This window comes from Crocodylus siamensis, chromosome 2, assembly GCF_052110815.1.
Source record: "Crocodylus siamensis isolate JL-2025a chromosome 2, ASM5211081v1, whole genome shotgun sequence".
Taxonomy (NCBI): Eukaryota; Metazoa; Chordata; order Crocodylia; family Crocodylidae; genus Crocodylus; species Crocodylus siamensis.
Genome location: NC_143396.1, coordinates 182,603,138 through 182,616,665, shown reverse-complemented (window position 1 = coordinate 182,616,665; position 13,528 = coordinate 182,603,138). Strand labels below are relative to the sequence as shown.

Sequence of the window (13,528 nt, the reverse complement as noted above, 5' to 3'; positions counted from 1 at the left end):
CTGCTGCTGGCTGGGACCACCGGCAGCACCAGTCTTGCCGACGTTGGGTGTGGGCTGCACCCAGCGTCGGTTTCAGCCAGCAGTAGCAACCTCCTGTGATCCAGCAGGCAGATCGGGGGCCCGCAACCCTGGGAGGGCTGTGGGGCTCTGGTGGACTCCTCCCAGGGGTGCGGGTGAGCCTCTGCTCTGCCTGCCAGATGACGGGAGGCTGCTGCTGCTGGCAAGTGACAGTTTTGCTTGTCAGCAACTTGAGGTGCAGTTTCCTAGAAACCCCTGCCACCTATCTTTTTAAAACTTGGCAGGCTTCATGCCCTCAGAAGGGGCCACTATCCCTGCACGTTTGGTCCAAATCAGGCTAGAAATGACAAACTGACAGGCAGTTTTGTGCTTCCTCGTTATAGCCTATGAGCGAAATGTTGAAACGGTTCTGATGAAACGAAACTCTAAACGAAATGCTGTTTCTTCAAAACAGATGAAGCAGAATGGTGCTGTTTCCTACAGCCGTATTAAACAGGGAGAGAGATTTAGTAATCTGAGGTGTAGCTAAAGATGCTAGAACAGCTAACTTTTGTTTTTACCTGATGTTATAGGCACGTAACCTGGGTGGAATATAGTATAAACAGGATTTCGAGCACAGTTTAATGTATTCTGGCTGTTTTGTTCTTAATACTGTCAGTTTGGGTCTTAATACTGTACAGCAAGGCTCTACACTGCCATTCTAGATTTAAAGGATGAGATGCACAGTTTAAAAATTAAACTCTATCACACTGATCGTAAGCTATATTCTTGCTTTCTCTGAGATTTCCCCCTTCCCCCACTCCTGCAATTGTTTTGTGGACCAGATCTGTCCTGCCGGGCCATAAGTTGCCACACCCTGTTTTGCTAGCCTTGTACAAAGTATTATGTTGTCTTGCTGTAGTTGTTTGTAACAACTACAGCCATGACAGAGAAAATCTCAGATTATGTAAGGAAGAAGGATACGCTGACACAGTGGTGTTCTAATTTATGCTCCCAGCATTGGATCTGAAAAAAGGAGAATGAGTTATGGCACTATCAGGTAATAGCAGTCATATTGTAGTTTTGTGTAGTCTGAAATAATTTATTTTCAAGGCCTGGAAGAACTTTCTGCAAAGAGTTGTTAACCTTACCAATGAGGACTGGTGGACAACAGATTTTACATCTTTGTATTAATTGCAGAATTGAGACCTTTAATATTTGGCAGATATTAATAAGGTTCCATGTTCCTTCTTCAAAGATGGATAACATTTCCCTTTCCCAACATTTTTATAACATTAAATCAGAGTGGCAGTGTTCACACATCTTAATTTCATTATCTTTATGTTGTAATATGGCAAAGATTCTTAAATTCAATTTATATATGTTAAAGATGAGCTGAAACTGAATTGTTTTCCCTTCAGTCATGTTATCAGTACCAAGGATTTGCAGGCTCTGCAGTTCCAACAAGTTATACCCAGAGTTACCTAACTTTATTTCTGTGAAGAGATTTCTACTCATATCATCATGGTCTCACTGGGTGTTTGTTTACCCTTACACTGAAATGTTTTTAAAACCATTTCTTGAATACTCATCTTTTTTGTTTTTGTAGTATCTGGGGATGGCGAGTCACTGGTAAGTTTCACTTTTCAAATCTTATTACTTTTGTGTTTATTTGCATACTAAACTTCCCTTCCTAGACTTTACTCAGATGCCTACACCTATGGTAGTACATAGATTTTGCTCTTATTTTGACTTTTTTTAGTAAGAACATTGAGTTTTCAGTTTGATAAGACAAAATACTTTGTTTACATTACTTCCCCAAATAGCTTAGTTCTCCTATGACTTGCTCTTCCGTCTCTCGTTGTGTCTGTTTTATAACAGGCCACCTTGGCAAGAGGTCCAGTCTCCTGAAGCCACCCAGTGCTCTTCCTTAGTAAGATCCAAGGTCCCTAATAAATAGTTTTTTTCCCCCATCACAACACAGATACTTAGTAGTACTCTTAGTTTAATAGCCCATTCCTTCTTGTTAAAGGAATGTGTTCCAATATGGGTTGTATATAAGGGGGTATTTAGGTGGAGTTCAATTTCTAAACCAGCAGAGAGTTTGGGATTTTATTATTTTTCCATTAGAATAGCGTTCCAAGGTCTAGAATAGCCTGCTATCGGAGGTGGTTCAAGCAGCTACATTGAACACCTTCAAAAGAAATTTGGATGCTTATTTTGCTGGGATCCTATGACCCCAGCTGACTTCCTGCCCCTTAGGTAGGGGGCTGGAGTCAATGACCTTCTGAGGTCCCTTCCAGCCCTAATGTCTCTGAAACGTTGTAAAATGTAAATATATTAAAGTTGAAGCCTGGTCCTCTTGGCTTTGATCTCAGATTCTTCGGTTTTCAAGTGCTAATTCTGAAGGTGAGCTATCTGTGTAATGTGTTTATGCTTCTGGTAGTAAGCCTTAAACCGAATTGACTTGTTTTGTAGGATGAAGATTCAGAGTTTACTTTAGCAACAGACTTTGAAATCGGACACTTCTTCCGTGAAAGGATAGTTCCTCGTGCTGTGCTTTATTTCACTGGGGAAGCTATAGAGGATGATGATAATGTAGGTATATTTATGACTGATCTTGTCTGTTTTGTTTTCCTGTACAAAGAATCAGTTTCTTCCAGTGAAAATGGTGAATAACAACATTATTTGCTTGACTAAAACACATAAATGTGTGAAATTTTTTCATGTAGGAATTGGGAAGAGAATAAATGACGCATCTGAAATCAGCAATAAGTTTTTTGGCCAAATAACTGGGCAAACCAGGGTTACAGTAGACTGGTATGCATCTTTTGGGACCCTTCACTGACTGACTGCCTAGCATTTATTACGTCTGATAGGCTAGGTACAGACAGTCAGAAAGCCCAAGGCTGAGTCAATTCAGTTTTTGCAGGTCAGTCTACACTGATTGAACTGAAACGGAAGTGAATAGACACTTACCTTTTGATTCGGGAAATGTAGCGACACGCCTGCAGTGGCTTAGGCCAGAAGCCAGGGGATGCTAGAGCATGGTTCTCTGGCTGTGTGTTCACTTCCTCTTCCTGCTGCCCCCAAGGTCTCTCTAGGATTTGCAGTCCAGAATTACAGCAGCAGGGCTCTGCAGGGTTGCTTATCATCACTTTCTCCTCCTGCTTCCAGGTGCCTCTGGGATTTATAGTTCATAGTTGCAGTCAGTAGTAAGCTTGAGTCAGGGAAGGGGTGTTTAAATCCCACCCCCCACCTCTTTATAGACTGGGCTGCATCCCCAACTGGGTCTGCCCCTAGTCAGCCAGCTCCTGCTGCTCCAGCAAGGGAGTGGAGGGATGGGGCAGCCCTGCTCTCTGGAGGAGATGGCACGGCCCAGCCCTGGGCTAGAAAGCATGCTGGGGGACTCTGATTTAACCTGAACCCGGAAGAGGTCTGGGGCAGAAGTTTCACAAACCAGCTGGATCCAAATCAGTTAACTGATGCATTCAACCAGGCTTATCTTAACCCAGTTTTAGCCATTTTGAAATTGATTTATGTGTACTGAGCTTCTCATCTATTACAGTTTTAAACTGGTTTCTGATCACTTAAACCGGTTTCTGTAACTTCTGTCCCTAGCCGTAGAGAGAGGTGGTTTTTTTTGTTTGTTTGTTTGTTTTCCCCCCCCCCCACCTGATTTAACATCACACCACTCACTTAATCTGCTGCTTCCTTTTACTGGCAGCTTTTTGTTGAATTGCAACAGGATAGTGGCTGACCTCTGGGATGGTTACACTCTCAGTATATATTGATAGGAGAACTTAAGATTTTGCAGAAGTTTGTGGAGCTGATGTTAAGAGTTGTTTGGGCTTTCATTGTGCTGGCTGAGTTGCAGCTTAAGTTTGATTTATTGAAGCAATGCAAATTGTAACTTGGTCTCTTTTTTGAGTTGGTAACTTTATAGGAATGTGAGTGAAAGAAGCAGTCTGTGTTACGGTAGCACACAGACACTAGATGGAGACAAAACAAAAGATTTCTGGCTTGGGAGCGAACTAGTTTTCCTATTTTCTTTTTAAGGATGTATTTCCAAGCTATTACACTGACCAGTTTTGATCAGGGCAAATTTTTTCATTTGAAAGCTATATTTAAAAAAATATTCTTGATGTTTGTTTTCACCAAATCCCATTAAATAAGTTTTTTTTGTTTTCGTTTTTTTTTAAATTTGATTCATGGTGAGTATCCTATAAGCACAGCAAAAAGGGGTGTCAGTGTATTATTTCAGCTTCTAATCTAAATGTACAGTATTCAAAAAAGTGCTTATGAACATCTAACTTACTATGATTTGTAGACTTCTGCTTTTGACTTGGCTTTTAAAATGGAATTATGCTGCCTTTTTCACAAATCCTTTAGGCATTTGTGCATGTATGTAATGGCTTGTATCTTTTGTGTCTCTTGCAGAACTGAGACAGCTCAAGAAAAAGGTGCATCTTGCTAGGGACATGTTTTGCAGTCATGTTTCCGGGTTGAGATTTCCTTTTGTCTGATCAGATTAAATGACCTCTCTCATGCAGGCATCATTGTCATCATCTAGAGGCGACAGTGGGTAGTTTAATGGGAAACAAATTAGACTTGGGAGATGAGTTCTAGAATCCTAATTCTTTTCCCAGTTTGGCATAGGACAGAAGGCAAATTCTTTAATTTTGTATAATGGCATCCACATCTAAAAAAAATGCAGCTAGTACTGTATAACCACTTTGCAATGGTGTAAGTACTAATGTTTTTAAATAAAATGTGCTGTAGGTTTCATGAGGTATGCCTACTATAGCTAATACGTACATAAAATATTCTGCAGAACTAAAAATGTGGGGGTTTTTTTTTCTGTTTTTTTCTTTTGTTTTTAGTTTGAAGAGGGAGAAGAAGGAGAAGAGGAGGTAAGACATATATCACTAACCATATTTCTTTTTCTGAAGTTATCATTTGTTGGGCAAAAATGGAGCTGTTATGTTCATAGTTCTCTCCAAAATTTGTTCTCATAGTTTAATAGTAAGATATGAAATGTATATTTATTCTGTCTCTTGCTACAGCTGTACCTGAGGGGTGCTTGCAGATGTTTTAAAAAAAAAAAAAAAAAAGCACTTGACTTGAAACTTGGCACATTCCTGTGCCAAGACCCACGCACACCTAGAAGAGGCAGTGTTATTTCAACTCGGCTTGCCCAATGTCTGTAAAAATCAGGCACTTCAGTGGGGCATTTTTGGCACTTTCTGTCTAATAGGAGATTGAATCGGCTTTAGCTAAGTGCCAAAAAGCCCCTCTGAAGCACCCAATATTTGCAGACACAGCAGAGTCTAGTTGAAGTAACACGCTGCTGCTTCTGGTAAAGCATGTTTTGGTGTGTGTTAATGTCTACAAGCAACACGAGTACTCATCGTAGTTTTGTCCAGTATTTTTGTGCTACAATCTGTGGCAGTTAGTTTTTGCACCTGAGAGGAGTTGAGGATTGGCACTTTCAATACTAGTGGAGTCATTTTAAAACGAAGAAACCAAAGAAAACTGTTGTGGGTAGTTGTAAGGGTTGCAAAGATGATGTAGCTGTTTATTAAGGTAAAGGCTTCGGCTGCAATGGAAGATGGCTTAAAAATACAGGCTATGTATCCCGCTAACTGGCAGTCTTACATGTCCTAGGGTTCAGCCTTTCTTTTTAAAATGTATGTGGTCCTTTCAAAGTAGTTTTTAAATGAAGGACTTACAAGAACTACTTCTGAGTTGGTTTATGTTTACAACTGAAGTTCATTTGTTTTGGTGGTGTTAGAGCGCAAGCACAACAGTGATAGTCACTATACAATTTTTTCACTAAAATAAAGTGTTAAATTTGGACACTATGCTTTGGCAAATAACTCAATATGTGATTTCCTTCCCCCTGCCCCACTCTTCATCATGGTATGTTCAAAACTTTTCATAACAACATCACGGTAAAATGGTCTAACTTTGGGTCTGGACTGTATCTGGCTATTTTTTGAGGAGTTCAGCCTTTTGGCAATGAGGAATCTGAGCTTTTTGTAAAACCAGCTCTTGATCAGTTGCTTATTTGCCTCCATTCAGAAGTGCTAGCACTTGCTTTTAGGCACGTGCAAGGAGAGGAACTGAAAGGATGCTAGTGGTATAGCACCAGGTACAGGAATACATGAGCCCAGCAAGAAAAAGCTGCAGGTGGAGTGGGCAGGTGGAGGACAAAAAGTATGAAACTCATAATGACATAACAAGTAAAACCTGACCTTTTGGAAATTTGCAGTAGCTTCCATATGAATGTGTAAGCCAGCATTCCAGGCCAGATGATTTGTCAGGCCTTATCCCCAGCCCAAGTGATTTTAATAGGTGAAAGGCACAGGAATGTAATATTTGCACTAGTTCTACTAGATGGCTTTCCTCACCATAAGCAGCTGCTTTTTAAACTAATTTTAATTTCTTTTAGTCTCTTTTCTTCCTGTCATAGGAATTGGAAGGTGAAGAGGAGGGAGAGGAAGAGGAGGATACAGAAAGTGAGCCTAAGGTACTTTTTGTTTTTATAGGTATATGGGTGAGATCCTCATTTATTACAGTAGTTTATAAGTATTCAGACAGTAACCACAGAGTACATTGGGATTCTATGCTGTGCTCCCCATGGGCCTGAAAATTTGGCAGTGGGGAGTGGTGGTGGTAATAATTGCTGCTTCTGTGCTGCCAAATTTCCAGACCTGTGGGAAACCCTGCGGGTTGGATTACATGGACCTGCATGCTACATGAAGTACATGGGGCTGGATTGGGAGGGTAGGTTTGGAGGTTAGGGTTGGCCCCGCGCCATTCCATCTGGTGCAGGCGGCCAGGTTGAGCACCACTGTTCTCTGCTGTTTTGAAGAGAACCAATTCTAATTGCAGATTTTTCTTTACATTTATTTTCCTTATACTTGTTATTGCCAAAGGCTTTTTTATAAGTTCTTAGAACAATGTATTTTGGATAGTTGGGGGTAAGGGGGGTCCTTTCACCCCCTGCTTTCCACCCCTGCCTCCCACCCCTTGTTTTACTTGCACTGGAACAGAAGCATTGTTCCCCATCTGCCTATATAAAGTAAAGGGAAATGATATAGAAAGTTTTCCAAAAAACTATTTTACAAGGTTGTACATATCGGAATCCTATCAGTTTGAAGTCTAAATGTTAGACACCAATTCATTTTTACAGTTGCTTGTTAGCTCATCTACTCCCTCTCCCCCACTCTCCCCTCAACTAATAACTTAGCTGCTTTCTTTTCTGGTTGTGTTGCAAAATCCAGCCCTCTGCCATCCTGTCATGTCTCTATTCAAACAGACACATGCCAAGTATAATTTAGCTTAAAACTCGGTTGATTATGTTGATTATGGGCACTACTCTCTTCCAGTCTCTTTTCAGCCATGATTCAGACACCTATACAATATCTAAACTATAGTTAGATATAGAGAGGGGAAGTACAGACATAGTTTTATTCACTCTGCTGTTCACACAGCACCTTTTTCATTTTTTTCACTAGCACAAATAAGAGGAAATAACTAGCACACAAAACTGAAGAAAATTGCAGTTAAATTATGTTACTGATACACTGTCTTTTGCAATTGACCACTGTAAATCCTTTCGAGTGCCATTTTCCATAATCATTCCTGTCTCTTAAAGGGAAACATTTCATGTTGGTAGAAACTTACATCCTTGTTGAAATCCTTCCCAAATGAAGAAAGAGTGGCACTGACACTTTTTTAATTTGCTATTTTCTTGACTTTTTTCAGAAAGGAATAGAAAAGCAGTGGTGGGAGAACTGAAGAGCAAAACACATTAGTACTGGTATAATGGTATCAAAGATGCTTTAAAAGGAAGGAACCAGTCTATACCAGCTACAGTGGCTATGATCCCTCGGACATAGCTACATATTGTGTAGCATGCCCTGTGATGTATTGTATTTTGTAGAAGCATTTATTACAGTATCTTTAGAAGGTTTTGGTTGTTGCCTCCTGTATGATTTTGTAATTTCACTTTTCTTTCATGCTGACAGTTCCTTTTAATTTTTTTCCCTGTTTAGGTGTAATTTAAGTCTGTTTATCATTCATACATTTCTAGGTAAGGTGGAATTCCATTCGTACCTAACTTGCAAGCTTCCGATTTGTAGCCATGACATGCGGTTTGTTTACAGTTACTTCTTGGTATAAAAAATTTTGGGAAATTTTGGGTATAGGTCTCACTAGCAGTTTAGAGGAAAGAAGAAAATTTCTGTGGATGGACGCTCCTGAGTAGTGTCGTATGTCTTTTTAAAGCTAGAATACCTCTTTGCCTCCCCGACAGAAGTCATGACTTGCCTTGTAGTACTTCAGGGTTATAGAATGTATGTACATACTGAGATTATTTTTTTGTATTTCAGTTGGTACCATATCCTTTGCATCTCTTAACTGGCCTGCACTGAGTTCTTTTTTACTGTGTATTTGCAAGTTACCTCTAGTTTCCTTTTCCATTCTGCTCCACTGACTTGTTCTAAATTTGTGTCTTTGTTCCTTTCTTTCTGACATAGGCAGTCATGCTTATGCCAGGGGAAGTTCTTGTTTGACTGTCACAACTCTCTCTCTCTCTCTCTCCTTGTTCTCTTCCCTCGTTTGCCTCTTCTACATAGTTATGCTTTTAGTGGATCCTCTTTCTCTTGCCTTCTGTTTCCTGATGTTTCATGGTCATACTTTCTTTTTTCCCTTTCCCCTGAGGTGCCTGTTCACACAGAATTTTACGAAGAGCATGGACAAATGTACATTTGTAACCATTTCATGTGGGGAGGGGAGAGGAGGCTGATGCATGGAAGCGTATAGCACATGCTAGACTGCAACTGATCTGCATGATCCTGCAACAATATAAGTTAGTGAATTCCTCCCAACTTTGACCCTGGACGAAGTGGGGTGGAAATTGGTGCCAGGTTGGTTGCTACAGAATCATGCAAATGTATAACAACAGCTTATAACAGTATCCCTCAGTAGTGTTACAGTTATTCTGTCTGTACCCCAGACCTAGAAATTTATTCTACTCCAGGCTTGCATCTTTGTATTTTGTGTTTCTTCTTGGTGTTTCCCAAACCTCATGACAAATACGACTCTTTCCAGTTCTGTTCCTCCCTCTTGATTTTTATATTCGGTATCTTTCCCATCATTCAGCCCTAAGGCTGAGCTTATCTTCTGACTTATAAATCTTATTGCTTTGAAAACATCTATTTTCCACCCCCTCTCTTGTCTACCAGAATACATTCATGCCACTATCATGCCTGGACTAGTGTAACATCCTTCTATCAGCTTGCAAAATATGGGAATTAGCTTTTCAGACATTCAGCAGCTAAAACGATCTTCTCACCAGTGTGACTTCTGTCTCCATTTTGTCAATTCAGTGATTCCCTGTCTTTTAGAATAAATCTCAGATTTCTTGTCCTGCCTTTATAAGTTACTGCTTTTGCTCCTCTCCAAACAAAATAATAGTAGTCTTGAAGATAAGTAATGCTATGAATAGATGCATAATAATATGCTCTTAATTTTTTTTTCATTGCTCCCTTCCCAAACCACCCATTCTATGTACAGTAAAACCTGTTATCCAGCATCCCCGAGGTAGGGGGTTTGCCAGTTATGTAAAAACTTCGGTTATCTGAAATAACACGGAGCAGAGGTGGGAAGGGGGGAGGGGTGTGGCAGCAGCTGCTGCATGCGAGCTCCCCTTCCCTACCCCCCACAAATGTCTGGCGGGGTGGGGGGTGGCAGCTGTACATGGAGCGGCGGCAGCACTGGGTAGCAGTGGCCTCTGCGTGTGAACTTCTGCTGCCCCCCCTTGCATCTGGCTGGCCGGAAACTCCAGTTAATAGAATATTCGGTTGGTGAAGTACTGGATAATAGAGATTTTACCATTACTGTTCTTGTCTCCTTTCTTTTCTTTAAATTCTGTTTTTTCACCACGTCTGGAAAAGTTTTCACCTTTCTGTGTACTAGCAATCTTTGCTACATGTCAAACCTCCTTCTGCTAGACTTTGTTTGTCTTCCCATTCCTACTTTGTTCCTCCCTTCTAGCTAATTGTATTCAACAGTGCTCATATTTTAAATCTTATTTTCTTGCTCTGAATTTATTTTCATTCTTTTCCATTTTTCTCTCTTTTTAATTGCATCTTATTTTGATGGTAAAATGTCCAGGAAGAACTATGTCACTTAACCTGTGCAAAGGGTTAGGCTCTGGAGTCTAGGTGAAGAAGGCTGTTTTATGTAGTTGAGCCTCTGAAAAACTTCAGTATTTTCCAGTATTCCGTTTCTTGTGACTGGCACATTTGTGCCTTTTAAAAAAAATAAATAAAAAAATTTAAGGGCTGTGTCCTCTAGCTCACTGGTCCTCAACCTTTTTTGTACCAGGGCCTACTTATAAACATCAATGGCCAGTCCTGACCCAGTGCCTCTCACTCCCAAACTGCCCCCAGGTCCCAATGTGTGGGGCAGAGGGTGGGTGTATGGGGCAGGGGGGCTACAAGTAATCCTTGCAGTCTGGAACTCTGCCAGTCTGCAAGGAAAAAGCCAGTTTCCCATCTTTTTATCCTTTAAAGGAGAATCGATTTTATTTATGTATTTTATTTATTTATTTATTTATTTTTTTAAAGGTTGTTCACAACCCTTTCCTATATTCTTGTTTGGTTGTGAGACCCACGGGTTGAGAAATGCTGCTGTAGCTGGCTAACCAGTTGGAGCAAGTATGCCATTACCTGAAGAGGAAAAAGAAGTTAACTGGCTCAGTTCAGTTCACTACCATAGTTTCAAGTTAAATTAAAAACATTCCCTCCTAAGAGGACAGTAACTACTGCTTCCAAGTACTTGTTCCATCTTCAAAGCAACCACAATTGAAGTTTCCACCACTAGCCAGCAAATCTGTTTTAAGGAGTTAGACAATATTTCTAAAGGTGGAGAGCCTTTCAGGAACTCCTATTTTGGAGCACAGTGCTTTATATCTGTTTCACTCAGAAGTCATTTCCAACATCTGCATTTGAAATTTGTGTACTCTTGCCATTTAGGATTGAATCTTGGGCAATTTACTGAGGGTTACCAGAATCATTAAGATGTGACATCTTGGCATTTCTGGACCTCAGAAAGTTTGTTAATCTTTTCTTATGGATAGTCTTAGCATCAGATGACTGGTTCTCTCCCCAGCGAAGCTAGTGTTTGTTTCTGTTGATTAATAAAATACCTGGTAATTGAGCTGTGTGACCGTCGGGCTAGCGGAGGTGGAGGGAGCACCCTCTTCGGAACAGCGTCACGGTGGAAGGGTGGTGCTATCCCCCTAGGTCCGGAGCAGATGTAAGGTAATCAGGTCCCCGCCCTGGTTCTCGCCCGCCACGACTTGTTGTAAGGTTCAGTGGGACGGCTCCTGATTCTCCGTAGCCCGGGGTCCCCGACGGTCACGTTGCGGGGCTCCGCCACCCCTTAACACCCCGGCCTTACGCCCCCTTGGACTTCCTGTGGGCGAGACCCCGGCCCTCGCCTGGGGTGCCCCGGTGATGCTTCTCACCGGGCCCTTGCCCGGGGTAGAAACCTAGCCGGCGGGCATCCCCGCTTCCGACCTGGGTCCTTCTGGGGGTCCTCCCTTCCGGTTCTGGCCCGCTGGTGTCCGGCGTCGGTCCAGGCGCTCACGGTGCCTCGTCGGTGCCCTCCCAGGTCCCAGCGCCGACTCCCGATCTGCAAACTCCGGGCGCAGGCGGGACGCAGTCCCAGTACTCCCCGTCGCTGGAACCCTCGTCGTCCGGGCCGGCCCGCCACTCCCCACTCCGGGTTCGGGGTCCAGCTGCCGCCGCTGTCCTCCCCCCCAATGGGGTAAGTAGCCCCTCCTCGTCGGCGTCCGCGCTCCCGCTGGGTGCGGGTCCCCTTGCCGTCTCCCTTTCTGGACTCCCTGTCTCCGCGGCAGGGAGTCCCCACTCCGGGCTCCCGTCGGGTGCGTCCCGGCCGGCTGTTTTTATTGCCGGCTCCCGGCCACCGGCACGGGCGCCGGCTTCCGGCATAAACAAGCGGCGGATGTCCCGCTCGGGCTCCGCCACCTCCGCGGGCGAGCCCCGCCCCGTCTCCCCGGGACATAACCCCCCCCGCCAGTTGCCTTGTGGCGGTTTGAGGGATCTCTCCGCCTCGGGTTTGATTCTCCTTGAATATTCGCCTCGCGTTCCGGGTCCCCCACTGGAGGTCGTCGGTTCGGGGCATCTGGAGAGGAAGTCAGCTGTTATATTATCCTTCCCCGGGCGGTACTTAATTTGAAATTTAAAGGGTTGGAGGGCTAGTGCCCATCGCATAATCCGCGTGTTATTGGTCTTAGTAGAGCTAAGCCATCTAAGGGGAGCGTGGTCGGTGATCAACGTAAACTTTCTCCCCAATAAATAATACCTAAAGTGTTCCACCGCCCACCGGATTGCCAGACACTCTTGCTCTATTGTCGAGTACCTGGTCTCGGCCGGGAGCAGTTTCCGACTGGCATAGGCCACCGGTCGGTCCACCCCAGCGTCCTGTTGTGTTAAGACGGCTCCTATAGCAACCTCGGAGGCGTCGGTCTGCAAAGTAAAAGGGTTCATAAAATTAGGGGTATGTATCACCACTTCCTCGCGTACTTCCTTGGTCAGGTGATGTTGTATAGGCTGCCAACGATCCCGTACCACGACACCGGGTGGGGTTGGGATGGAATGATACGCTGCTCTGGCCCACCCTGGTTCTTCAGAGAAGGTCCCTTGGAATTCCCTTAGGAGGTTCCTTACTTCTTCTTTCTGGGGCCCTGATAGCTCCATCCCTATTTTGATCTCCCCCGGGGGTGTCGGGGCCTTTCCTCCTCCCGCTGCTTCTGGGCTCCTTACGTTTTGTTGCTCCCTCTCTCCAAAGGCGGCCCAGCCCTCCGGCTGGTGCCACTCTCGCAGGAGGTTGACATGATAGATTTGCCGGGTGTTCCGATGCCCCGGGCGATATACCTCATAATCGACAGGCCCCGCCTGTCGCGTGATCTCAAACGGTCCCTGCCACTGGGTTAACAGTTTACTGGTTGAAGTGGATAGTAACACTAACACCTTTTGCCCTGGCTGGAATTCCCATACCTTGGAGCGCGAGTCATACCTCTCTTTCTGTCGTTGCTGAGCGTACCGTAGGTTGTCCACCGCCAACTCGCGAGCCCTTCGGACTCGTTGCTGGAACTCCCTCTGATACCTGGACGGGCTGCCGACAGCTGCGGGTCCCTGTTCCCACTCCTCCCTAAGAATCTGTAGTAGGCCTCGTGGGCGATGGCCCAGCACTAGTTCAAAAGGGGAATAGCCCAGGGATTCGGATGGGGCATCTCGCAGCACAAATAATGCTAGCGGCAGCATCAGGTCCCAACGCTGTGGGTCGCCCTGAACGCATCGCCGGAGCACCCTTTTCAGGGTACCATTGAACCGTTCTACCAACCCGTTGGTCTGTGGGTGGTACACCGAAGTTCGGAGCTGTTTGATTCGCAGGGTTTGGCATACCCCTCGTAAGACGCCCGACATGAAGT

The 13,528-nt window shown here is 44.0% G+C and overlaps 1 protein-coding gene across 6 annotated transcripts in view; it reads left to right on the top strand.

The window, feature by feature from the left end:
- NAP1L4 (nucleosome assembly protein 1 like 4) overlaps positions 1-13,528 on the top strand; it is a 57,220-nt gene that overhangs the window by 33,138 nt on the left and 10,554 nt on the right. For 3 of the 6 annotated variants that reach the window (XM_090032519.1, XM_090032521.1, XM_090032522.1), the window contains exons 11-14: positions 1,607-1,629; positions 2,476-2,595; positions 4,881-4,910; positions 6,473-6,529. In XM_090032519.1, coding sequence (XP_089888645.1) covers positions 1,607-1,629; positions 2,476-2,595; positions 4,881-4,910; positions 6,473-6,529 — 230 coding nt within the window. Of the gene's footprint in view, positions 1-1,606; positions 1,630-2,475; positions 2,596-4,880; positions 4,911-6,451; positions 6,530-8,060; positions 8,099-13,528 lie in introns of all 6 variants that reach the window. The other 3 variants (XR_016440233.1, XM_090032520.1, XR_016440234.1) reach the window with 3 other exon arrangements.